The following is a 20151-nucleotide window of genomic DNA, read 5'->3' as shown; positions in this document are numbered from 1 at the left end:
GGGCAATTCCCTTTCACTAATATCCACGTTTTGCATTTGAGTGAATACAAACAACTTCTTGATCATGAGTCCCAACATCCAGCAAGGCAGGAAAACATTCAATCTACCTGAGGGAAGATTTCTATCATATTATAAGTTAATGTTGTTAAATAGAGAGAAAGAGCAAATGCATAAACTTGGAACTCAATACTTAAGTACAAATCCAAGCAGCAGAAACAGCCCACACTCTCTAAGTTTATTTTTATTGAAAAATATGCATTTCTGTTCATTCATAAGCTATATGGTTGCAATAAAATTTTAGTTCAAAAATGTAAGTGCCATTGTTTAAAGAATATTAGGTTGCACTTTATTTTACAGTACGTGTACTAACATGTACTTATAGTGTACTTACAGTGTATTTATCTAAGAAAGTTCTGGTAACACAAGGTAACTAAATGGGCTAGGGGTCAGGTTTAGGGGTAGGTTCAGGGTTAGTACCTAGTTATTACATAGTTATTGTAATTACTATAATAAGTGCATAGTATGTACATGAGGAACAGGACTGTAAAATAAAGTGCTACCGAATACTTTTGTTGACTGAAGTTTCATACACTTTACTTTATGATTTCAAATTTCAACGTTTCTGTTCCTGCGTTCCTCTGAATTATTACCGTGGAAAAAATACCGGTTAATAACATTATTTTTTCAAAAACAATATTATGTGTCCATGATTTGCCTAATAATAATGTAACACGCGTCGTTTCTATATGCAGGCTTTACAGTTCTTAGCTCATTGGCTTTGTTGGAAGGAGGACACCGAAAGGGAGCTCAGCAGATCATAACACTTGATTTATTAAACATGAAGAGGTGAACATTAGGAATTAGCCACATCTGATTACACCGTGTGCGTCATCTCTCTCTCTCTCTCTCTCTCTCTCATAACTGCACGCAGACTATTCTCTCCCGTGATTCTAATCACGGGTCTCTGTTCTCGCAATATTACCTTTATATCTTATTTAAAGTTATAGAACATTAATTTTAACCTTAAACTTCAGTCCCTAAAATAATAGTAATGTAATAATAATAAAGTACAGCATTTTATTTACTCAAAAAGAGAAAATAGAGATCTAACGTTAGTCAATAACCCACTGTGGTTAGTCATCTTTTCTAGATTTTGGCCAAATGTAGGCTCCTAACACAAAAAAAAAAAAAACTAAAGTTGCGGCACTGTATTTTATTAGCCCTATTACTTTACGAAATAATGAAGGCTAAAATGCCTGTAGTCTAAAGCAAAATGTTTACAAGCATTATAAAAACAGCTATTAGTTTCTCTCGAAAACAAAACAAGTTTAGGCTATAAAAACGTCAATCCAAAAACAAATTAATTTAAGCTGAAGCTGATGCCTGCATCTCTCATCCGGCGCGAATCCAAATGTTTCCATGTTCCTGACGTATCTGGATGCTAAAATATTATTTATTATATAGTGTTTGTACTTTTATCTACATAAAGCATCATCCTTCAAATGGCCTTATCAGCACAGTGTGGCGCAGTCACTCTGAACGCAACATGTTGTACAACGGAGCAGTCTAACTTTTTATTTAACTATTTTATTTTGTTAATGTACAGGCTTTAATAAAGCAATGTTGTGTCAGTGCGATGGTCATATCAAAGCTGATTGATTATATAGAAGCAAGACATTATTCAAAGCTTCAGCTTTTGCTAAATAATTAAAACTTCTCTCTGCAGTTTCGTTTTCCTTTCCGAAAACTTTGAAAAGTGTCACAATGAACCGTAATATAGCACACTTTTTCTTTCATTTTGTTAATCTGTCAATATGATTTAAGTGAAATATATTTTAATGTATATGCCTATATTCCTTTTCTGTTTTCTTTTTTTTTTTTTTTTTTTATAGTTCTGTTCGGAACTATAAAATTTGATTTTGTTTCTGGTTCTGGTTGTTCCTGTCAAAATTTAGTTCGTTTCCGGTTTCTGTTCCGTGAACCGGTTCAGAGCCCTGATTTTCACCTCCTAAATTACTTGTCCACTCACATTTATATAATAGTGCAATTTATTCAGGATTACTTTTTTTTTTTTTTAATGACTATCATTTTTAGAATATTTGTATAAAAACAAAAGAGTTTATTTCTAGGAACTTTTTAACTGAAGGCACATTATGGTACAGCACTAATATTTTGATTGTCCCTTAGTCTGTGCCTTTTTTCCTTTAAAATAAATAACAATTGTCCCTTATTTTCCATTTATGTGGTTACAAATTTAACTTAAAAATGAAAGCTCTAGAAAAATACAATGAATTACAAGTCTGTAGAGAACAATGCACTATTTCAGACTTGTAAACTGAGGTTTTAATTACATTATTTTCATATACCGGTAGTCAGTCATTAACTAAAGTGGGCCGTTCTGGCATGATACCCCAGAGCTGATAATGAGTCCCACTGAAATGGCCCTGAAAGCATGTTATAGGTTATATATTATTTTGATCATTTCAGTTAACTGAAGAGCTGTTTACATAGACTACTTTACCTCAGCTGTGAGATGTGCTGCACACACTGAAGGAAACTCATCACGTCTCTCTCTTCCTCTGAACATCTTCTCAGCTTCACTGGTTTCTTCTCTGTCTGGAGCTTCAGCACTTCCAGGAGGACGGAGATCTTTCTCTCTGAGAGATCTATGATCCAGACATCAGGTGACTGGAAAACTGAGTGTAATGCTGGAAGAAAACTCCTGCCTGTTTGAGTCTCATAGTTCTTCACAAGAGAGAACAGATCCAGCAGGAAATCACTCTGATAAGCGCTCTCTTTATCAAAAGGGAAGGTTTTGTAGCTGCACACAGATGACAGCAGAGAGGAGAATCTTGTTCCTGTATATCTGTCAGTTTCTACTGCAGCAACACAGAGCTTCAGCAGGAATATGACTCCAGACATCCTTGCTTCTTTATTAGAAATGTTCCAGAACCTGATAATATACAATCAAGAACCAAACACTTCATTAATTTGAGACAACATTCATCACATTATGCCACAGACACAAATTCATATTTCAACAAGACACAGGGATCTGATTTGATAATGTTTTAGCTGAAATGCACTGAAATACGATGTTATTTGTTCAAAGTCTGTGGATATGAAGGAGGAAGTCTTAAGAAACGCTCACACCAAGGACAATAACTGTACAGTTACAAGAAAAAGTCTGTTTATTCAGGTTTTGAACTCTCATCTAAGAGAGAACATCCTGTTTATTGTGTTACAATGATTTTTATTATTACAACTAATGTTACTAGGTTAGACATATTGCATATTAAATAATATATATAAACCTCAAAGCATATTTAAATTGTGTATTATGTGTTACTCCATAATGCTGTTCTAGTTGAGGGCATTTGTAGTGTGTAGGTTTAGGGTCAAACCATAACCTTAAGCCCAGAGCCCTGGCCCCCAAAGTCTTGTCCTGCTCAGTGTGCTTTTGGTCAGCAGGGAAGCAAATACGCTATCCCTTATTCTTCTAAGTGGAAATAAGCCTGTGTGTGAGACTTCTGGTTCATTACCTGCTATGGGGAAATAAGAGAATAATAACGTGCAGGAAACAGTAAAACTGTTTGCATATCAAACCAGTGTGTTCATAATTAAGATAATACATAAAAAATAATGTGTTAATTTGCAATATCAAGCAGCAAAACAAGCTGTTGTGTACAGCTAAAAAAAAAAGCTGGACGTGGATGAGATTACAAATGGCTTGCATCCACTCTTTTGGGAAAGATAAGGTGGACATTTGACTGCACAGCTACCGGCTCACTGAAGCAAGAGATTTCTGGCTCACATCGTTGTGATGTCACCGCAGAGAGGACCACCCTCAGACACATTTCTAACCACTTCTGCATCTTGCAGTGATCACCGTTGATCGGTTCTGGGCAGATTTCTCTTGCTCATCTCAACCGAGCCTATTCTCTGCTCTCAAATACTGGGGGCGTGTCCACTATCTGCGCTGAAGCCACACCCTCTCATGGGAAAGCTGTCGCCAAACACTGTTCACTCCCGTTACTAATGGGGCCTGTTTACACCTGGTCACGTCATGCGTTTTCTCTGATAGGATAGCTATCTAGTCATGAAGAGTCCAGGTGCCCTCCAAAACACTTCTGAGACAGATTTAAATCTGAAAGCACTTCTGAAGGTGGTCTGGGACATTACAAGAGTAAAAACAACTGGTTGTCGAAACCCCATATGTAAATCTTACTCCTCCCAGAATGTCGAAATAATGAATGTGTGAGTGTGCAGGCCAGGAATGGCTAATCAGGAGCACCAGGAATATTATCCCGTTGGGCCGGTCTGGTCATGTCTCTGGGCTGAAATATGTGGTCCCTAGGTTTCCTGAACTCACAGCAGCTCCACACAGAGCACAGCCTGCAGGTTAATGATAGGGTTGCTGACCGTTCTGTATAATATGGAATCATCCCATATTTAAGGCACCATAGATGCGTCCCATATGAAACATATAGAGTACAGACTGCAGTTTGTCCCGTATTCGTAGGCATATGCCGTGACCACCAGACCACATGAATAACTAATTCTCAGTTGATAACGAACCATTCTTTTTGTACAATCCAGAGTTTTATTTGCTTCACAGCGAGCGGGACTCATGCTAAGGGCAATTCCCTTTCACTAATATCCAAGTTTTGCATTTGGGCTAACACAAACAACTTATTGATCATGAGTCCCAACATCCAGCAAGGCAGGAAAACATTCAATATACCTGAGGGAAGATTTCTATCATATTATAAGTTAATGTTGTTAAATAGAGAGAAAGAGCAAATACATAAACTTGGAACTCAATACTTAAGTACAAATCCAAGCAGCAGAAACAGCCCACACTTTCGAAGTTTCTTTTTATTGAAAAATATGCATTTCATTCATTCATAGGCTATATGGTTGCAATAAAATTTTAGTTAAAAAATGTAAGTGCTATTGTTTAAAGAAAACTTTGTTGACTGACATTTCATACACTTCACGTTCAGGCCATTGTATGTAATATTACAGTACTTTCACCTCCTAAATTACTTGTCCACTCACACTTCTATAATAGTGCAATTTATTCAGGACAATCATTTTTTTTATGACTTTGATTCTTTTTTGAATAATCCTTCAAAAACAAATGTTATTATTTCTAGGAACGTTTTAAATGCAGGGAGACATTATGGTACAGCACTAATATTTCGATTGTCCCTTAGTCTGTCCCTTTTTGCCTTTAAAATAAATTACAATTGTCCCATATTTTCCATTTTTAGGGCTCAAGCCTGGAGGGCGAGAGCCCTATTGTTTTCCTTAGGATTATTTATTATTATTATTATTATTATTATATATTTTTTTTTTCTAACGTTACGGGGGCTTTTGGGGCCCTTAACATGCTTAAAAAGTCTTGAAAATTGGCACACACATTGGAACCTGCGGCCATTAGGGCCGGGCAGAGACTGATACACGGTCGTGGCACAGGGGCTCTACAGCGCCCCCTGGAATATGGAGGGCCATATATCATACATACTTGTACGTAGATATACGAAACTCGGTACACATATAGAACTCATCAATACAAACAACTTTCGTATTGCATATCATAGGCTCCGCCCAACAGGAAGTTGGCTATTTAGGGTTTATTATTCATATTTGTCGTCAAAGTTGTGGGGGCTTTTGGAGTCCTTAACATACTCAAAAACTCTTGAAAATTTGCACACACCTTTGGATCTGTGGCCTTTAGGAGCCTGCAGAGGCTGGGACCCGGGCGTGGCACAGGGGCTCTACGGCGCCCCCTGGAACACAGTCATAAATATTGATGTATAGCTCACACATACTTGCACATATTAATATGAAACTCAGTACACATATAGATCTCATCGTGCCAAACAACTTGCGTATTGCATGTCATAGGCTCCGCCCAACAGGAAGTCAGCTATTTAGAGTTATGTAAAAAGCGCATGCTCTGGAATTTGATATACTTGTCATAGGTTTTTTACTCGATTGCCACCAAACTCGGTCAACATGATCTCAAGACATTGGGGATGAAAAATTGCCAGGGGATTTTTGATATCTCGAACGGTTTGCTCGTAGCGAGGCGTTGAATTTATGGCGAGAATTGAGAAACAGGAAGTGTCTAATACCATCCACATACATTTCCTAATTTTAATCAAACTTCATCAGATTATTCATTGTATGATGTCGATCACATATATGTGACTATTAGGAGTCAGAGTTATAGCGCCACCAACTGGCAGCAGGAAGTGTGTCATTTTCAAAATGCTTTGAATTCAGCATCTTATTTTTACTCGATTTGCTTCAAAGTTCATAAGAATAATCTTAAAACACAGCCGATATAAATCTGCTGGGGGGATATTGATATCTAAAAATATTGTTGCCGTGGCAACATGTCAAACTGGAATACTTCTCAGGTGATTTTGAGGCATATAACATGCTTAGAACTTCATCAAACTCAGAACACATATCAGTATTAGTGACAGCTAGACACTGGCAAAAGTTCATAAGAGGGCGTGGAAGAGGCACTCTATAGCGCCACCTTTTGTCAAAAGTGAGGGGGTTAGTTTTAGCTACAGACACCAAACTCAGTACAAAAATTGTTCTTATCAAGACGGACAACTTTCTAATTCACAGTCATCAGCTACGACCAACAGGAAGTCGGCTATTTTGATTTGAATGTGGATTGTTTTTTACATTTAGCTGTGACTTAATGCATACTGCTCAGAGGAGAGTAACACTATACACACCAAACTTGGTGTACATGTTGAAAAAACATTGAGGAACTTAAATTGTGAATGGGTTTTGGATAGCTTGGATGGTTTTGTCGTGGTGATTTTTTTAAATGACAGTAAAGATGGAATTATTAATTTTCCTGCATTTTTTAATTCCAAACACTTCAAAACCTTTTTTCATACAGAAAAAAAGTTATTCTGAGTAAATATGCATAGTTTCATGACTTTACAACACTGTATGGATAACAGAAAATTAAAAAACTGTCAGACATCTCATATCACTCTGTCCATCTGTTTGAGTGTGTGTGCTTAGACACAGTCTGAGAGAAATAGCGCCCCTACAGGTGCAGTTACCGGACTAAAAAAGGGAGGAGACTGTCTTTTGGTTTCACTTTTAAATCGGTTAAAATACAAATAAACACTTGGATTTAATTCACGCTGACAAGCTAAACCAACATATATGATTATTATCAGGTCAGGGCTCATTAATAATGGATGTGTGGTCAGTGATATGTGAGAAACACGAGAGATGAATCACAGTGTGGAATGACGAGCTCAGAAAAAAACGAGTTTATTCTTGTTTTATAGCTATTAAAAATAAAGTATTGCAGCGATATCACACAATTCACCAATTAGAGCACACCAAGAGCTAAATTAAGATGTTTTTGAACTGTTTGTGTGAAAATGAAATATTCGCGGCTGCCTATCTGAAATCACTGCCTCCGATCAGCGCGCACAGTGTCACAAGTTCAAAACTAACGAATTTATTCTTGTTTAAGAGCTTTTTAAAATAAATTATTGCCATAAATGCACACAATACATCCATTATAACACAACACGAGCTAAATATAGGTGTTTGTGGCCTTTCGTCGTAAGAACGAACACATCACGGACAAGATTATTTCAAAATACATAATAGCTTGGCTAATATAAACGAAAACAGCCACGTGAACATAAACTGTTGAGAAATAAATCTGAAGTGGATCTACTGGATTTTAATATTAAGTGTCCGCATATACCAGCTGCTTCTGTCTTCAATTTTAATCTATATAAAAAATTAAACTCATTCATCTTGGCTGCTTTTTTAATGTGTGTACGTATTTATTTATTATTTTGCTCTAACAAGACTTAATCTATATTTAATTAAATCAATTACATTTTATTTTACATTTGATTTGTCCATTTCTAAATCTAAACGCCTAAAAACCTAAAACATGCTCTATTATACTATTGTTAGCAATTTCTTTATCGTCCAATTTATCTGGTGTACACGCTTTTATTTTCATAATAAACTCGTTTGTTAGATTATACACAGTTATAGTGGTCTATAATAAATATTGACAGGTTTTATTCAAGCTGTTTAGAATGATTGCCTTAGGCTAATTTTTTAAAATGTAAATCAAAAAAAAAAAAAAAAAAAAAAAAAAAAATTAAATAAATAAAAAACATTGGAAAAGAATAACTTGTAATTTTTTATACATTTTGTATAGTTTCATAGATTATGCATTATAGTTATAAAAACAAACAAATTTAGCCACTCACATAGAAATCTTGGGCCTTATCCTTTTCTGACAGTTTTAGGGATTTTTAAAAATCCTAAAAAACCTTATTTGTGCTGCAAATAATAATTTCAAACTAATTTGATACTGACCTCTGACAGCCTGTGACATGATATTTATTTGAATTTACATAATCTCATGGATGTAACAGTAAATCTGTTCAGCTCACAGATCAAGACTAAGCTCTAATGCAAGCAGAACTTTCACAAATGCTTGTAGGTCAATAAAATCATTACAAAACATTTACAAATCATTTAAGGGATTTGATAACACTGTAAAATAATGTCTAATTTGTTAACATTAGCAAATGCATTGATAACACTTTATAATAACTGCACTCATTAGTAAATAGTCAGTTCATGCTTTATAAAGCCTTGTCCCAATATTAATAGTCAGTAGTAAGCAGTTTATAAATACAGCTATAAATAGCTTGTTCTTGGTTTATAAGCACATTTATTAAAAAGGAGAGTAAAGGGTCAGTTATCTTCCTATGAAAAAAAAATAAAAAAATAAACAAACAACAACACTGATTGATACAGAACTCAGAAATGTTATTGTGGATTTATGATAAAATCAGCCTGTAAATGAATTCATTCTCCTCCAAGAAGACACAAGTAGTTCACACCAAACTTTTTTAACATGAAGCCATATACTGAAGATGTTAAATTGCGAATGGGTTTAAGATACCTTAAATGATGTGGCCATAGTGATTTATTAAAGTAACATAAAAAAATACAATAGTTATTTTACTATATCTTTAAAAATTTTAATTCCAACTCTTCATAATTTTTTATATACGTAGAAGTCATCATTTGAAGGAAGCACAGTACGTTTCATAGCTTTATCATTTTCAAGAGCCAGCATAAAATTAAAACTATCATAACATATAAATCAAGCTTGCAATTCTTAGTACCAATATTGGCCACCAGATGGAGCTATAGGATTACTTTTAAATAATTATTGTAGAAACAAGTATGATTTAAATCATTTATAGAAATCTTTCAAAGAAAAATAATATGAATTTTATGTATTTTACTGATAAAATGACCCTCACTTAATTAGAATAACAAGCTGAAGTATTGTGAACTGTATATTAAGAATAATTCTTTATAGGCTTTATGGACAGATACGTTTTCAGAGACTCTTGAAGGATCAGCACCACATCCTCTTTTACCACTGTTTAAAGAATTAATCTTACAGTACAGGTGCGGATGAATTTTGAATGGCTTGAATGGTTTTGTCGTGGTGATTTTTTGAAATAACAGTAAAAAAGTAACCAGTAAATGTCTTTTATTTTTTTAAGTGCAGCTTCTAAACACTTCAAAAAAAATGTACACATAGAAGACAAGTCATTCTGAGGAAATATGGATGGTTTCATGACTAAGTAAATTAGGTGTGAAACTATCAGGGAGCATTTAGTCTCCAGTGCCAACATTTTACAGAACTGCCACTTTCCTGGAGTCTCAGAATTACAATGTGTCAGGTTCTGAGAAATCAAAGATTCAAAAAAATGATTTCATTAGAATACCATGAAGTATTGTGAAATACTATATATTAAGACTTTATATAAATGCTTTATGAACAGATTAGAGTGACTTGTGAAGGACCAGCACCACCTCCTCTTGTCCGATGGTGTGAGGAATATATCTTCCAGAATCCGGGATTAAGATTTAGGAGCTAATTTTTATTCCACCTCCTTTCCTGAAAGTCTGTCTTGCAGAATTGACTAAAAATTAATCTTCACATTAATTCCTAATTATTTTGCAATTATTTTTGTCAGTTCTTCTTGACCTGTTTTTTTCTTCTTCTTCTTTTCTGACCTCATGACCCAGTCAGCATTTTTGTACAATGGTCAAGTCTTAACTTATCCATTTCTGTATTGCATTTGTGTTTGATATTTCTCATGGGTATTACATAATTTTCGACTTTGAGTTAAAACAGTTTGAGTTAAAACTCTTTTTTAGCGCATTTCATCTGTAAAAGAAAACATGCCTAATAATTCTGCACATGAATATAAGGAGTTTTTCTCTTCCAGCTTTCCTGGACTATTGTATAGCACTCATAAATGATTAAATAAAAAATAATGGTAGTTATTAAGATTGATATGGTTTGGAATTGGTAAAATGTGCTTGGAAAAAAATCACAATAAAACAATGTTTTAATGTTTAAGTTTGGAATATGAACATACATGAATGAATGCTATATAAATATTGTTCATGTTAACATAATGTTTATAAATGAAATCTTATTGTAAAGTGTTACTATATATATATATTAGGGGTGTAACGGTTCACAAAATTCACGGTTCGGTTCGATACGATACACTGATGTCACGGTTCGGTTCGGTTCGGTTCGATACGTTTTAGATACAGCAAAATGTAAAAACATCTCAACTTTTCAGAATGCCGCAAGCGCACCGCGGGTCATGTGACAAGAACCAACCAATCAGCTTCATCCTTTCCCGTAACAACGTTGAGAGCTCAGCCAAGATGAAGGAACAGCTGATCATAGTTGTATATGGATTGCAATTTTGAAATAAATTCAGTAGCAGAGCTACTGCAAGCGTTTTTTATTGCTGCAAATCCATTTATCCTTCGCTGAAATTTCCGCGTCTCATGGAGAGAGCACGTCATTGTTGCTTAGCAAAGACAGACGCCTCATGAGCGCTTCTGCCCGAGCGCTTTGGAAAGCAGGAGAAAGACGCGCTTAGCGTTTTCCATGCGTTTTTAGGCACGATATGTGAACGGCCCCTAAGGCGCTCGCTCACTCAGCACGCGCTGAAGGCTCGTTGCAAAATGTCTAATGCATTTAACAGACCAGAAATATAAGACCCTAAAATAACCAACAGGTCTGGTGTTTGGGTTGGATTCCCTGTAAGCTATAGTGTCTAAATGCTGCAGGGATAGTTTGCTGCGTGCATGTTTCTCCTTTTTTTCTTATTTTCCCAGATAGTACTGACGCATATATCCCAGATATTCCCGCTGTTTTTTTTTTTTTTTGTATTCCCGCTGGTGTACCCTGTCATGTTGCAGATGCGACATACCGTTGTTTTTTTATCCACCACTCTCTTGCCATCACCATTATAGCTTAAAGGGAATCCAAAGTGCACCCAAACACCAGACCTGTTGGTTATTGGAGGATCTTCTCATTTCTAGTCTGTTAAACGCATTGGCTATTTTGCAACGAGCCTTCAGCGCGTACTGAGTGAGCGAGCGCCTGCTGAGTAGCCTAACATAAACATATAAGATGGTGTTTTTTTCTTCTTCGGGAGTGTCAGGGGCGTTGCCTGTTACGTTGTTTGGGTTATTGGGCTACCTTGTTGAACGCATATCATTATATTTCTTTCTCTCTCTCTTTTTTTTTTTCAAATATAATTAATTACTCCAACGAACCGTTCGGTATACATAATGCGTACCGCGTACCGAACCGAAAGCGTCGTACCGAACGGTTCAATACGAATACGCGTATCGTTACACCCCTAATAGATATATATATATATATATATATATATATATATATATATATATATATATTGTTCTGTGAATGTGATTTTAAAGTCTAGATGATTCGGATTAACCCTTTAATTGCCATATCCTTTAAAACCTCACTGCCAGAGGGATATTGTGAATGCATGTGCCCGCTGGGCACAGTTTACCTGATGCCACCGGGGTGGCGATGGCATTGGTGGCTTGAGCCCGCCATCGCTGCTTGCAGCTATATTTAGGGCTCAAGCCTGGAGGGCGAGAGCCCTATTGTTTTCCTTAGGATTATTTGTTATTATTAGGGCTCAAGCCTGGAGGGCGAGAGCCCTATTGTTTTCCTTAGGATTATTTTTTATTATTATTAGGGCTCAAGCCCGAAGGGGCGAAGAGCCCTATTGTTCCCCTAAGGATTATTAGGGCCCGAGCACCGATGGTGTGAGGACCCTCTTGGAATTGCTCTGTTTATTATTATTAGGGCCCGAGCACCGATGGTGTGAGGACCCTCTTGTTTCTGTGTCGTTTATTATTATTAGGGCTCAAGCCTGGAGGGCGAGAGCCCTATTGTTTTCCTTAGGATTATTTTTTATTATTAGTATTATTTTTTTCCAACGTTACGGGGGCTTTTGGGGTCCTTAACATGCTCGAAAACTCTTGAAAATTGGCACACACCTTGGAACCTGCGGCCATTAGGGCTGGGCAGAGACAGATATACGGGCGTGGCACAGGGGCTCTACAGCGCCCCCTGGAATACTGAGGGCCATATATCATACATACTTGCACGTAGACACACGAAACTCGGTACACATGTAGATCTCATCAAACCAAACAACTTTCGTACTGCATGTCATAGGCTCCGCCCAACAGGAAGTTGGTTATTTAGGGTTTAGTATTCATATTTTTCGTCAAAGTTGTGGGGGCTTTTGGGGTCCTTAACATACTCAAAAACTCTTGAAAATTTGCGCACACTTTGGAATCTGTGGCCTTTAGGAGCCTGCAGAGGCTGGGACCCGGGCATTGCACAAGGGCTCTACGGCGCCCCCTGGATCACAGTCAGAAATGTTGATGTATAGCTCACACATACTCACACATATGCACATGAAACTCAGTACACATATAGATCTCATCGTGCCGAACAACTTTCGTATTGCATGTCATAGGCTCCGCCCAACAGGAAGTCAGCTATTTAGAGTTATGTAAAAAGCGCATGCTCTGGAATTTGAAATACTTGTCATAGGTTTTTTTGCAGAATGCCACCAAATTCGGTCAACATGATCTCAAGACATTTGGGATGAAAAATTGCCAGGGGATTTTTGATATCTCTAACGGTTTGCTCGTGGCGAGGTGTTGAAATTATGGCGAGAAATGAGAAACAGGAAGTGTCTAATACCATCCACATACATTTCCTGATTTTAATCAAACTTCATCAGATTATTCTTTGTATGATGTCGATCGCATATATGTGACTATTAGGAGTCAAAGTTATAGCGCCACCAACTGGCAGCAGGAAGTGTGTCATTTTCAAAATGCTTTGAATTCAGCATCTTATTTTTACTCAATTTGCTTCAAACTTCATCAGAATAATGTTAAAACACAGCCTATATAAATCTGCTGGGGGGATATTGATATCTAAAAATATTGTTGCCGTGGCAACATGTTAAACTGGAATACTTCTCAGGTGATTTTGAGGCATATAACATGCTTAGAATTTCATCAAACTCAGAACACATATCAGTATTTATGATAACTAGACACTGGCAAAAGTTCATAAGAGGGCGTGGAAGAGGCACTCTATAGCGCCACCTTTTGTCAAAAGTGGGGGGGTTAGTTTTAGCTACAGACACCAAACTCGGTACAAAAATTGTTCTCATCAAGACGGACAACTTTCTAATTCACAGTCATCAGCTACGATCAACAGGAAGTCAGCTATTTTGATTTGAATGTGGATTTTTTTTTTACATTTAGCTGTGAATTAATGCATACTGCTCAGAGGAGAGTAACACTATACACACCAAATTTTGTCTACATGATGCCAAAACATTTTAAACAACTTAAATTGCCAATAGATTTTGGATAGCTTGAACGGTTTTGTCTCTGTGATTTTTTTTAAATGACATTAAAAATGGAATTATTAATTTTCCTGCATTTTTTAATTCCAAACACTTCAAAACCTTTTTTCATACAGACAAAAAGTCATTCTGAGTAAATATGGATAGTTTCACGACTTTACAACACTGTATGGGTAACAGAAAATTAAAAAACTGTCAGACATCTCATCTCACTTCTGTCCCTCTGTTTGAGTGTATGTGCTTAGACTTCCATTGTCTGAGAGAAATTGCGCCCCTACAGGTGCAATTACCGGAGTTTTAGTTTCTCTTTTAAATCGGTTAAAATACAAATAAATACTTAGATTTAATTCACACTGACAAGCTAAACCAACATATATGATTATTACCGGGTCAGGGCTCATTAATAATTGATGTGTGGTCAGTGATACGTGAGAAATAGGAGAGATGAATCACCGCTGTGACCACGAGCGTCTGGAGTAAAGAGCTCAGAAAAAACGAATTTATTCCTGTTTTAAAGCTTTTAAAAATAAATTATTACAGCGATATCACACAATCAACCAATTAGAACACACCAAGAGCTAAATTAAGATGTTTTTGAACTGTTTGTGTGAAAATGAAATATTTGTGGCTGCCTATCTGAAATCACCGCTCCGATCAGCGCGTACAGTGTCGAGCTCAAAACAAACGAATTTATTCTTGTTTAAGAGCTTTTTTAAATAAAATATTACCACAAATGCACACAATAAACCCATTGTAACACAACAAGAGCTAAATGCAGGTGTTTGTGACCTGTTTAAGTGTGCAAGACTATTTGAAAGCGCGACTGGCAGAATAACATGTATCTCTGGAGCTGCAGGATTCTGCCTCTGGTCGTACGAACGAACACATCACGGACAAGATTATTTCAAAACACATAATAGCTTGGCGACTATAAACGAAAACAGCCACGTGAACATAAACTGGATCTACTGGATTTGAATATTAAAGTGACCACATTTACCACTTGCTTCTGTCTTCAATTTTAATCTATATAAAAAAGGAAACTCATTCGACTTGGCTGCTTTTTTAATGTGTGCGTATTTATTTATTTATCTTTTTATACATTTTGTATAATTTCATAGTTTGTGTATTACAATTATAAAAACAAAAATAAAATTAGCCACTCACATAGAAATAGCTTAGGCCTTAACCTTTTTCTGACAGTTTTAGGGATTTTTAAAAATCCTAAAAAAACCTTATTTGTGCTGCAAATAATAATTTCAAACTCATTTGATACTGACCTATGACATCCTGTGACATTATATTTATTTTAATTTACATAATCTCATGGATGTAACAGTAAATCTGTTCAGCTCACAGATCAATACTAAGCTGTAATGCAAGCAGAACTTTCACAAATGCTTATGAGTCATTTAAGGATTTGATAACACTGTAAAATAATGTCTAATGTGTTAACATTAGCAAATTCATTGATAACACTTTATAATAACTGCACTCATTATTAAATAGTCAGTTCATGCTTTATAAAGCCTTGTCCCAATATTAATAGTCAGTAATAAGCAGTTTATAAATACAGCTATAAATAGCTTGTCCTTGGTTTATAAGCACATTTATTAAAAATGAGAGTAAGTTATCTTCCTATGAAAAATAAAAGATAAAAATAAACAAACAACAACACAGATTGATACAGAACTCAGAAATTTTATTGTGGATTTATGATAAAGCCTGCAAATGAATTCATACTCCTACTCATACTACTCCATACTCCTTTTTCAACATTATGCCTATATACTGAGATGTTAAATTGTGAATGGGTTTAGGATAGCTTAAATGGTGTTGCCATAGAGATTTATTAAAGTAACATAAAAAAATACAATAGTTATTTTACTATATCTTTACAATTTTTCATTCTAAATCTTCATAATTTTTTATATAAGTAGAAGTCCTCATTTGAAGGAAGCACAGTAAGTTTCGTAGCTTTATCACTTTCAAGAGCCAGCATAAAATTTAAACTATCATAACTTATAAATCAAGCTTGCAATTCTTAGTACCTATAATGGCCACTAGAGGGAGCTATAGGATTACTTTTAAATAATTATTGTAGAAACGAGTATGATTTAAATCATTTATAGAAATCTTTAAAAAAAAAAATGAATTGTATATATTTTACTGATAAAATGACCCTCACTTAATTAGAATAACAAGCTGAAGTATTTTGAACTGTATATTAAGAATAATTCTTTATAGGCTTTATGGACAGATAACGTTTTGAGTGACTCTTGAAGGTTCAGCACCACATCCTCTTTTACCACTGTTTAAAGAATTAATCTTACAGAATAGGTGTGAATGAATTTTGGATAGCTTGAATGGTTTTGTCGTGGTGATTTTTTGAAATAACAGTAAAAAAGTAACCAGTAAATGTCTTTTATTTTTTTAAAGTGCAGCTTCTAAACACTTCAAAAAAAATGTACACATAGAATACAAGTCATTCTGAGGAAATATGCATAGTTTCATGACTATACAACATTATATGGATGATAGAAAATTAAAAAACTATCATACATCTGATGTCACTCTGTCCCTCTGTCACTGTGGTTAATGTGTGTGTGTGTGTGTTAAGTGAATTAGGTGTGAAACTATCAGGGAGCATTTAGTCTCCAGCGCCAACATTTTACAGAACTGCCACTTTCCTGGAGTCTCAGAATTATAATGTGTCAGGTTTTGAGAGATCTAAGATTCCAAAAAATGATTTAATTAGAATACCATGAAGTATTGTGAAATACTATATATTAAGTCTTTATATATAGGCTTTATGAACAGATTAGAGTGACTCGTGAAGGACCAGCGCCACCTCCTCTTGCCCGATGGTTTGAGGAATATATCTTCCAGAATCTGGGATTAAGATTTAGGAGCTCATTTTTATTCCACCTCCTTTCCTGAAAGTCTGTCTTGCAGAATTGACTAAAAATTAATCTTCACATTAATTCCTAATTATTTTGCAATTCTTTTGTCAGTTCTTCTTGACCTGTTTTTCTCTTCCAGCTTTCCTGGACTATTGTATAGCACTCATAAATGATTAAATAAAAAATAATGGTAGTTATTAAGATTGATATGGTTTGGAATTGGTAAAATGTGCTTGGAAAAAAATCACAAAACAATGTTTTGATGTTTAAGTTTGGAATATTAACTGACATGAATGAATGCTATATAAATATTGTTCATGTTAACATAATGTTTATGAATGAAATCTTATTGTAAAGTGTTACTAAAGTTATATATATATATATATATATATATATTGTTCTGTGAATGTGATTTTAAAGTCTAGATGATTCGGATTAACCCTTTAACTGCCATATCCTTTAAAACCTCACTGCCAGAGGGATATTGTGAATGCATGTGCCCGCTGGGCACAGTTTACCTGATGCCACCGGGGTGGCGATGGCATTGGTGGCTTGAGCCCGCCATCGCTGCTTGCAGCTATATTTTGTTATTATTATTATTATTATTATTATTTTTCTTCAAGGTTTCGGGGGCTTTTGGGGTCCTTAACATGCTCGAAAACTCTTGAAAATTGGCACACAGATTGGAACCTGCGGCCATTAGGGCCGGGCAGAGACTGATACACGGGCGTGGCACAGGGGCTCTACAGCGCCCCCTGGAATACTGAGGGCCATATATCATACATACTTGCAGGTAGACACATGAAACTCGGTACACATATAGAACTCATCAATACAAACAACTTTTGAGTTGAGTGTGTGTGCTTAGACTTCCATTGTCTGAGAGAAATAGCGCCCCTACAGGTGCAATTCCCGCAAAAAAAAAAAAAAAAAAAAGAAAAAAAAAAAGGGAGGAGACTCTCTTTTATTTTCACTTTTAAATCGGTTAAAATACAAATAATACTTAGATTTAATTCACACTGACAAGCTAAACCAACATATATGATTATTACCGGGTCAGGGCTCATTAATAATGGATGTGTGTTCAGTGATACGTGAGAAATACGGGAGATGAATCACCTCTCTGAGGATGAGCGTGTGGAATGACGAGCTCAGAAAAAACGAGTTTATTCTAGTTTTATAGCTTTTACAATTAAAATATTAAAGCGATATCACACAATTCACCAATTAGAACACACCAAGAGCTAAATTCAGATGTTTTTGAACTGTTTGTGTGAAAATGAAATATTTGCGGCTGCCTATCTGAAACCACCGCTCCGATCAGCGCGCACAGTGTCACGATGTCAAAACACGCGAATTTATTCTTGTTTAAGAGCTTTTTAAAATAGAATATTGCCACAAATGCACACAATGCACCCATTATAACACAACTAGAGCTTAATGCAGGTGTTTGTGACCCGTTTAAGTGTGCAAGACTATTTGACACCGCGACTGGCAGAATAACATTGATCTCTCGAGCTGCAGGATTCTGCCTTTCGTCGTACGAACGAACACTTCACGGACAAAATTATTTCAAAATACATAATAGCTTGGCGAATATAAACGAAAACAGCCACGTGAACTTAAACTGTTGAGAATATTAAGTGACCGCATTTACCTGCTTCGGTCTTCAATTTTAATCTATACATATAAAAAAGGAAATTCATTTGTCTTGGCTGCTTTTTTTTAAATGTGTGTGCCGTATTTATTTATTTACTTTTTTATACATTTTGTATAATTTCATAGTTTATGTATTATAAAAACATAAATACATTTAGCCACTTACATAGAAATATCTTAGGCCTTATCCTTTTCTGACAGTTTTAGGGATTTTTAAAAATCCTAAAAAAACTTATTTGTGCTGCAAATAATAATTTCAAACTCATTTGATACTGACCTATGACATCCTGTGACATGATATTATTTGAATTTACATAATCTCATGGATGTAACAGTAAATCTGTTCAGCTCACAGATGAAGAGTAAGCTGCAATGCAAGCAGAACTTTCACAAATGCTTATAGGTCAATAAAATCATTACAAAACACATATAAATCATTTAAGGATTTGATTACACTGTAAAATAATGTCTAATTTGTTAACATTAGTAAATGCATTGGTAACACTTTATAATAACTGCACTCATTAGTAAATAGTCAGTTTATGCTTTATAAAGCCTTGTCTTAACATTAACAGCACATCTATTACAAAGGAAAGGGTCAGTTATCTTCCTAAGAAAAATTAAAATAAACAAACAACAACACAGATTGATACAGAACTCAGAAATATTTATTTCAATATGCAATAAAAGTAAACTGTACACTTGAATTTATATATATATATATACACTTGATAAAAAAATGAAATATAGACGTATGCAATTATATATATATATATATATATATAGTTGACCATGAAGACTGGAAGAGAAAAAAATAACCATAAAGGCACTTTTCCTTTACTGATAAAATTAGCCAAAAAAAAGACATTTCACTCAGACTGAAAAAACCCCAAAATTATTAGATCCTCATGAGAAATATTCAAAATTAGATCACTACAGTAATTACAAAGTAAAGACATGACCACTGGACAGCAAAATGCTTACTGGGTCAGAAGGGTCAGAAAGATAAAAAAAACAGGTGGAGAAGAACAGAAACACCTAAACTGCAAAAGAATTAAGAATTAAAGTGAAGAATTAGGTGTGACACTATCAGGGAGCATTTAGTCTACAGTGCCACCATTTTCCAGAACTGCAACTTTCCTGGAGTCTCAGAATTACAATGTGTCAGGTTCTGAGAGACGTAAAAGATCTATTGATGTATTGTGGAATACTATATATTAAGACTTTATATATTGGCTTTATGAACAGAATATTTTGAGTGATTCTTGAAGGACTAGCATCCCCTCCTCTTGTACGACAATTTGAGGAATATATCTTCCAGATAGTACCGTGACTCCCTATATGCAGAGTATGCAATCTTCATAGGGCACCAACTTCCAGAGGGGACACCATCCCAGTTGCTAAAAAAAACAAAAAAAAAAAAAACCTGCACCATTCTCCCATCTGCGCTCGTAATCACTCACACCTCATGTTTGCGGCTGAATGTTCGTAATTGACAGAGAAAAGAAAACTAAAGAAAGTAAAAAAAAAAAAAAAAAAAAACAGGCATAAATTTGGCTTGACATTGGACATTCGAGAGTCTCAAATTTAGGGACCGTCTCTAAAGTTACATGTGATATTGTTATACACTTTTCTAACGTCAGTAGCATTTGAAGAGAATGACTTACAGTCATAAAAACAACTGTAATTGTTCATCTAGGTGACAGCTATAATGCACAATTAAATTGAATGCT

General features: G+C 35.3%; 1 protein-coding gene across 9 annotated transcripts in view; it reads right to left on the bottom strand.

Moving 5' to 3' along the window:
• Positions 1–20151, bottom strand: part of LOC113107869 (uncharacterized) — a 115288-nt gene that overhangs the window by 58702 nt on the left and 36435 nt on the right. For all 9 annotated transcript variants that reach the window (XM_026270661.1, XM_026270663.1, XM_026270670.1 and 6 more), the window contains exon 8: positions 2522–2953. In XM_026270661.1, coding sequence (XP_026126446.1) covers positions 2522–2953 — 432 coding nt within the window. The remainder of the gene's footprint in view (positions 1–2521; positions 2954–20151) is intronic.

This window comes from Carassius auratus, chromosome 8 (assembly GCF_003368295.1).
Source record: "Carassius auratus strain Wakin chromosome 8, ASM336829v1, whole genome shotgun sequence".
NCBI classification, from domain to species: Eukaryota; Metazoa; Chordata; class Actinopteri; order Cypriniformes; family Cyprinidae; genus Carassius; species Carassius auratus.
Note: the sequence above shows the minus strand (reverse complement) of the source record. Positions and strands in the feature narration are given on the sequence as shown.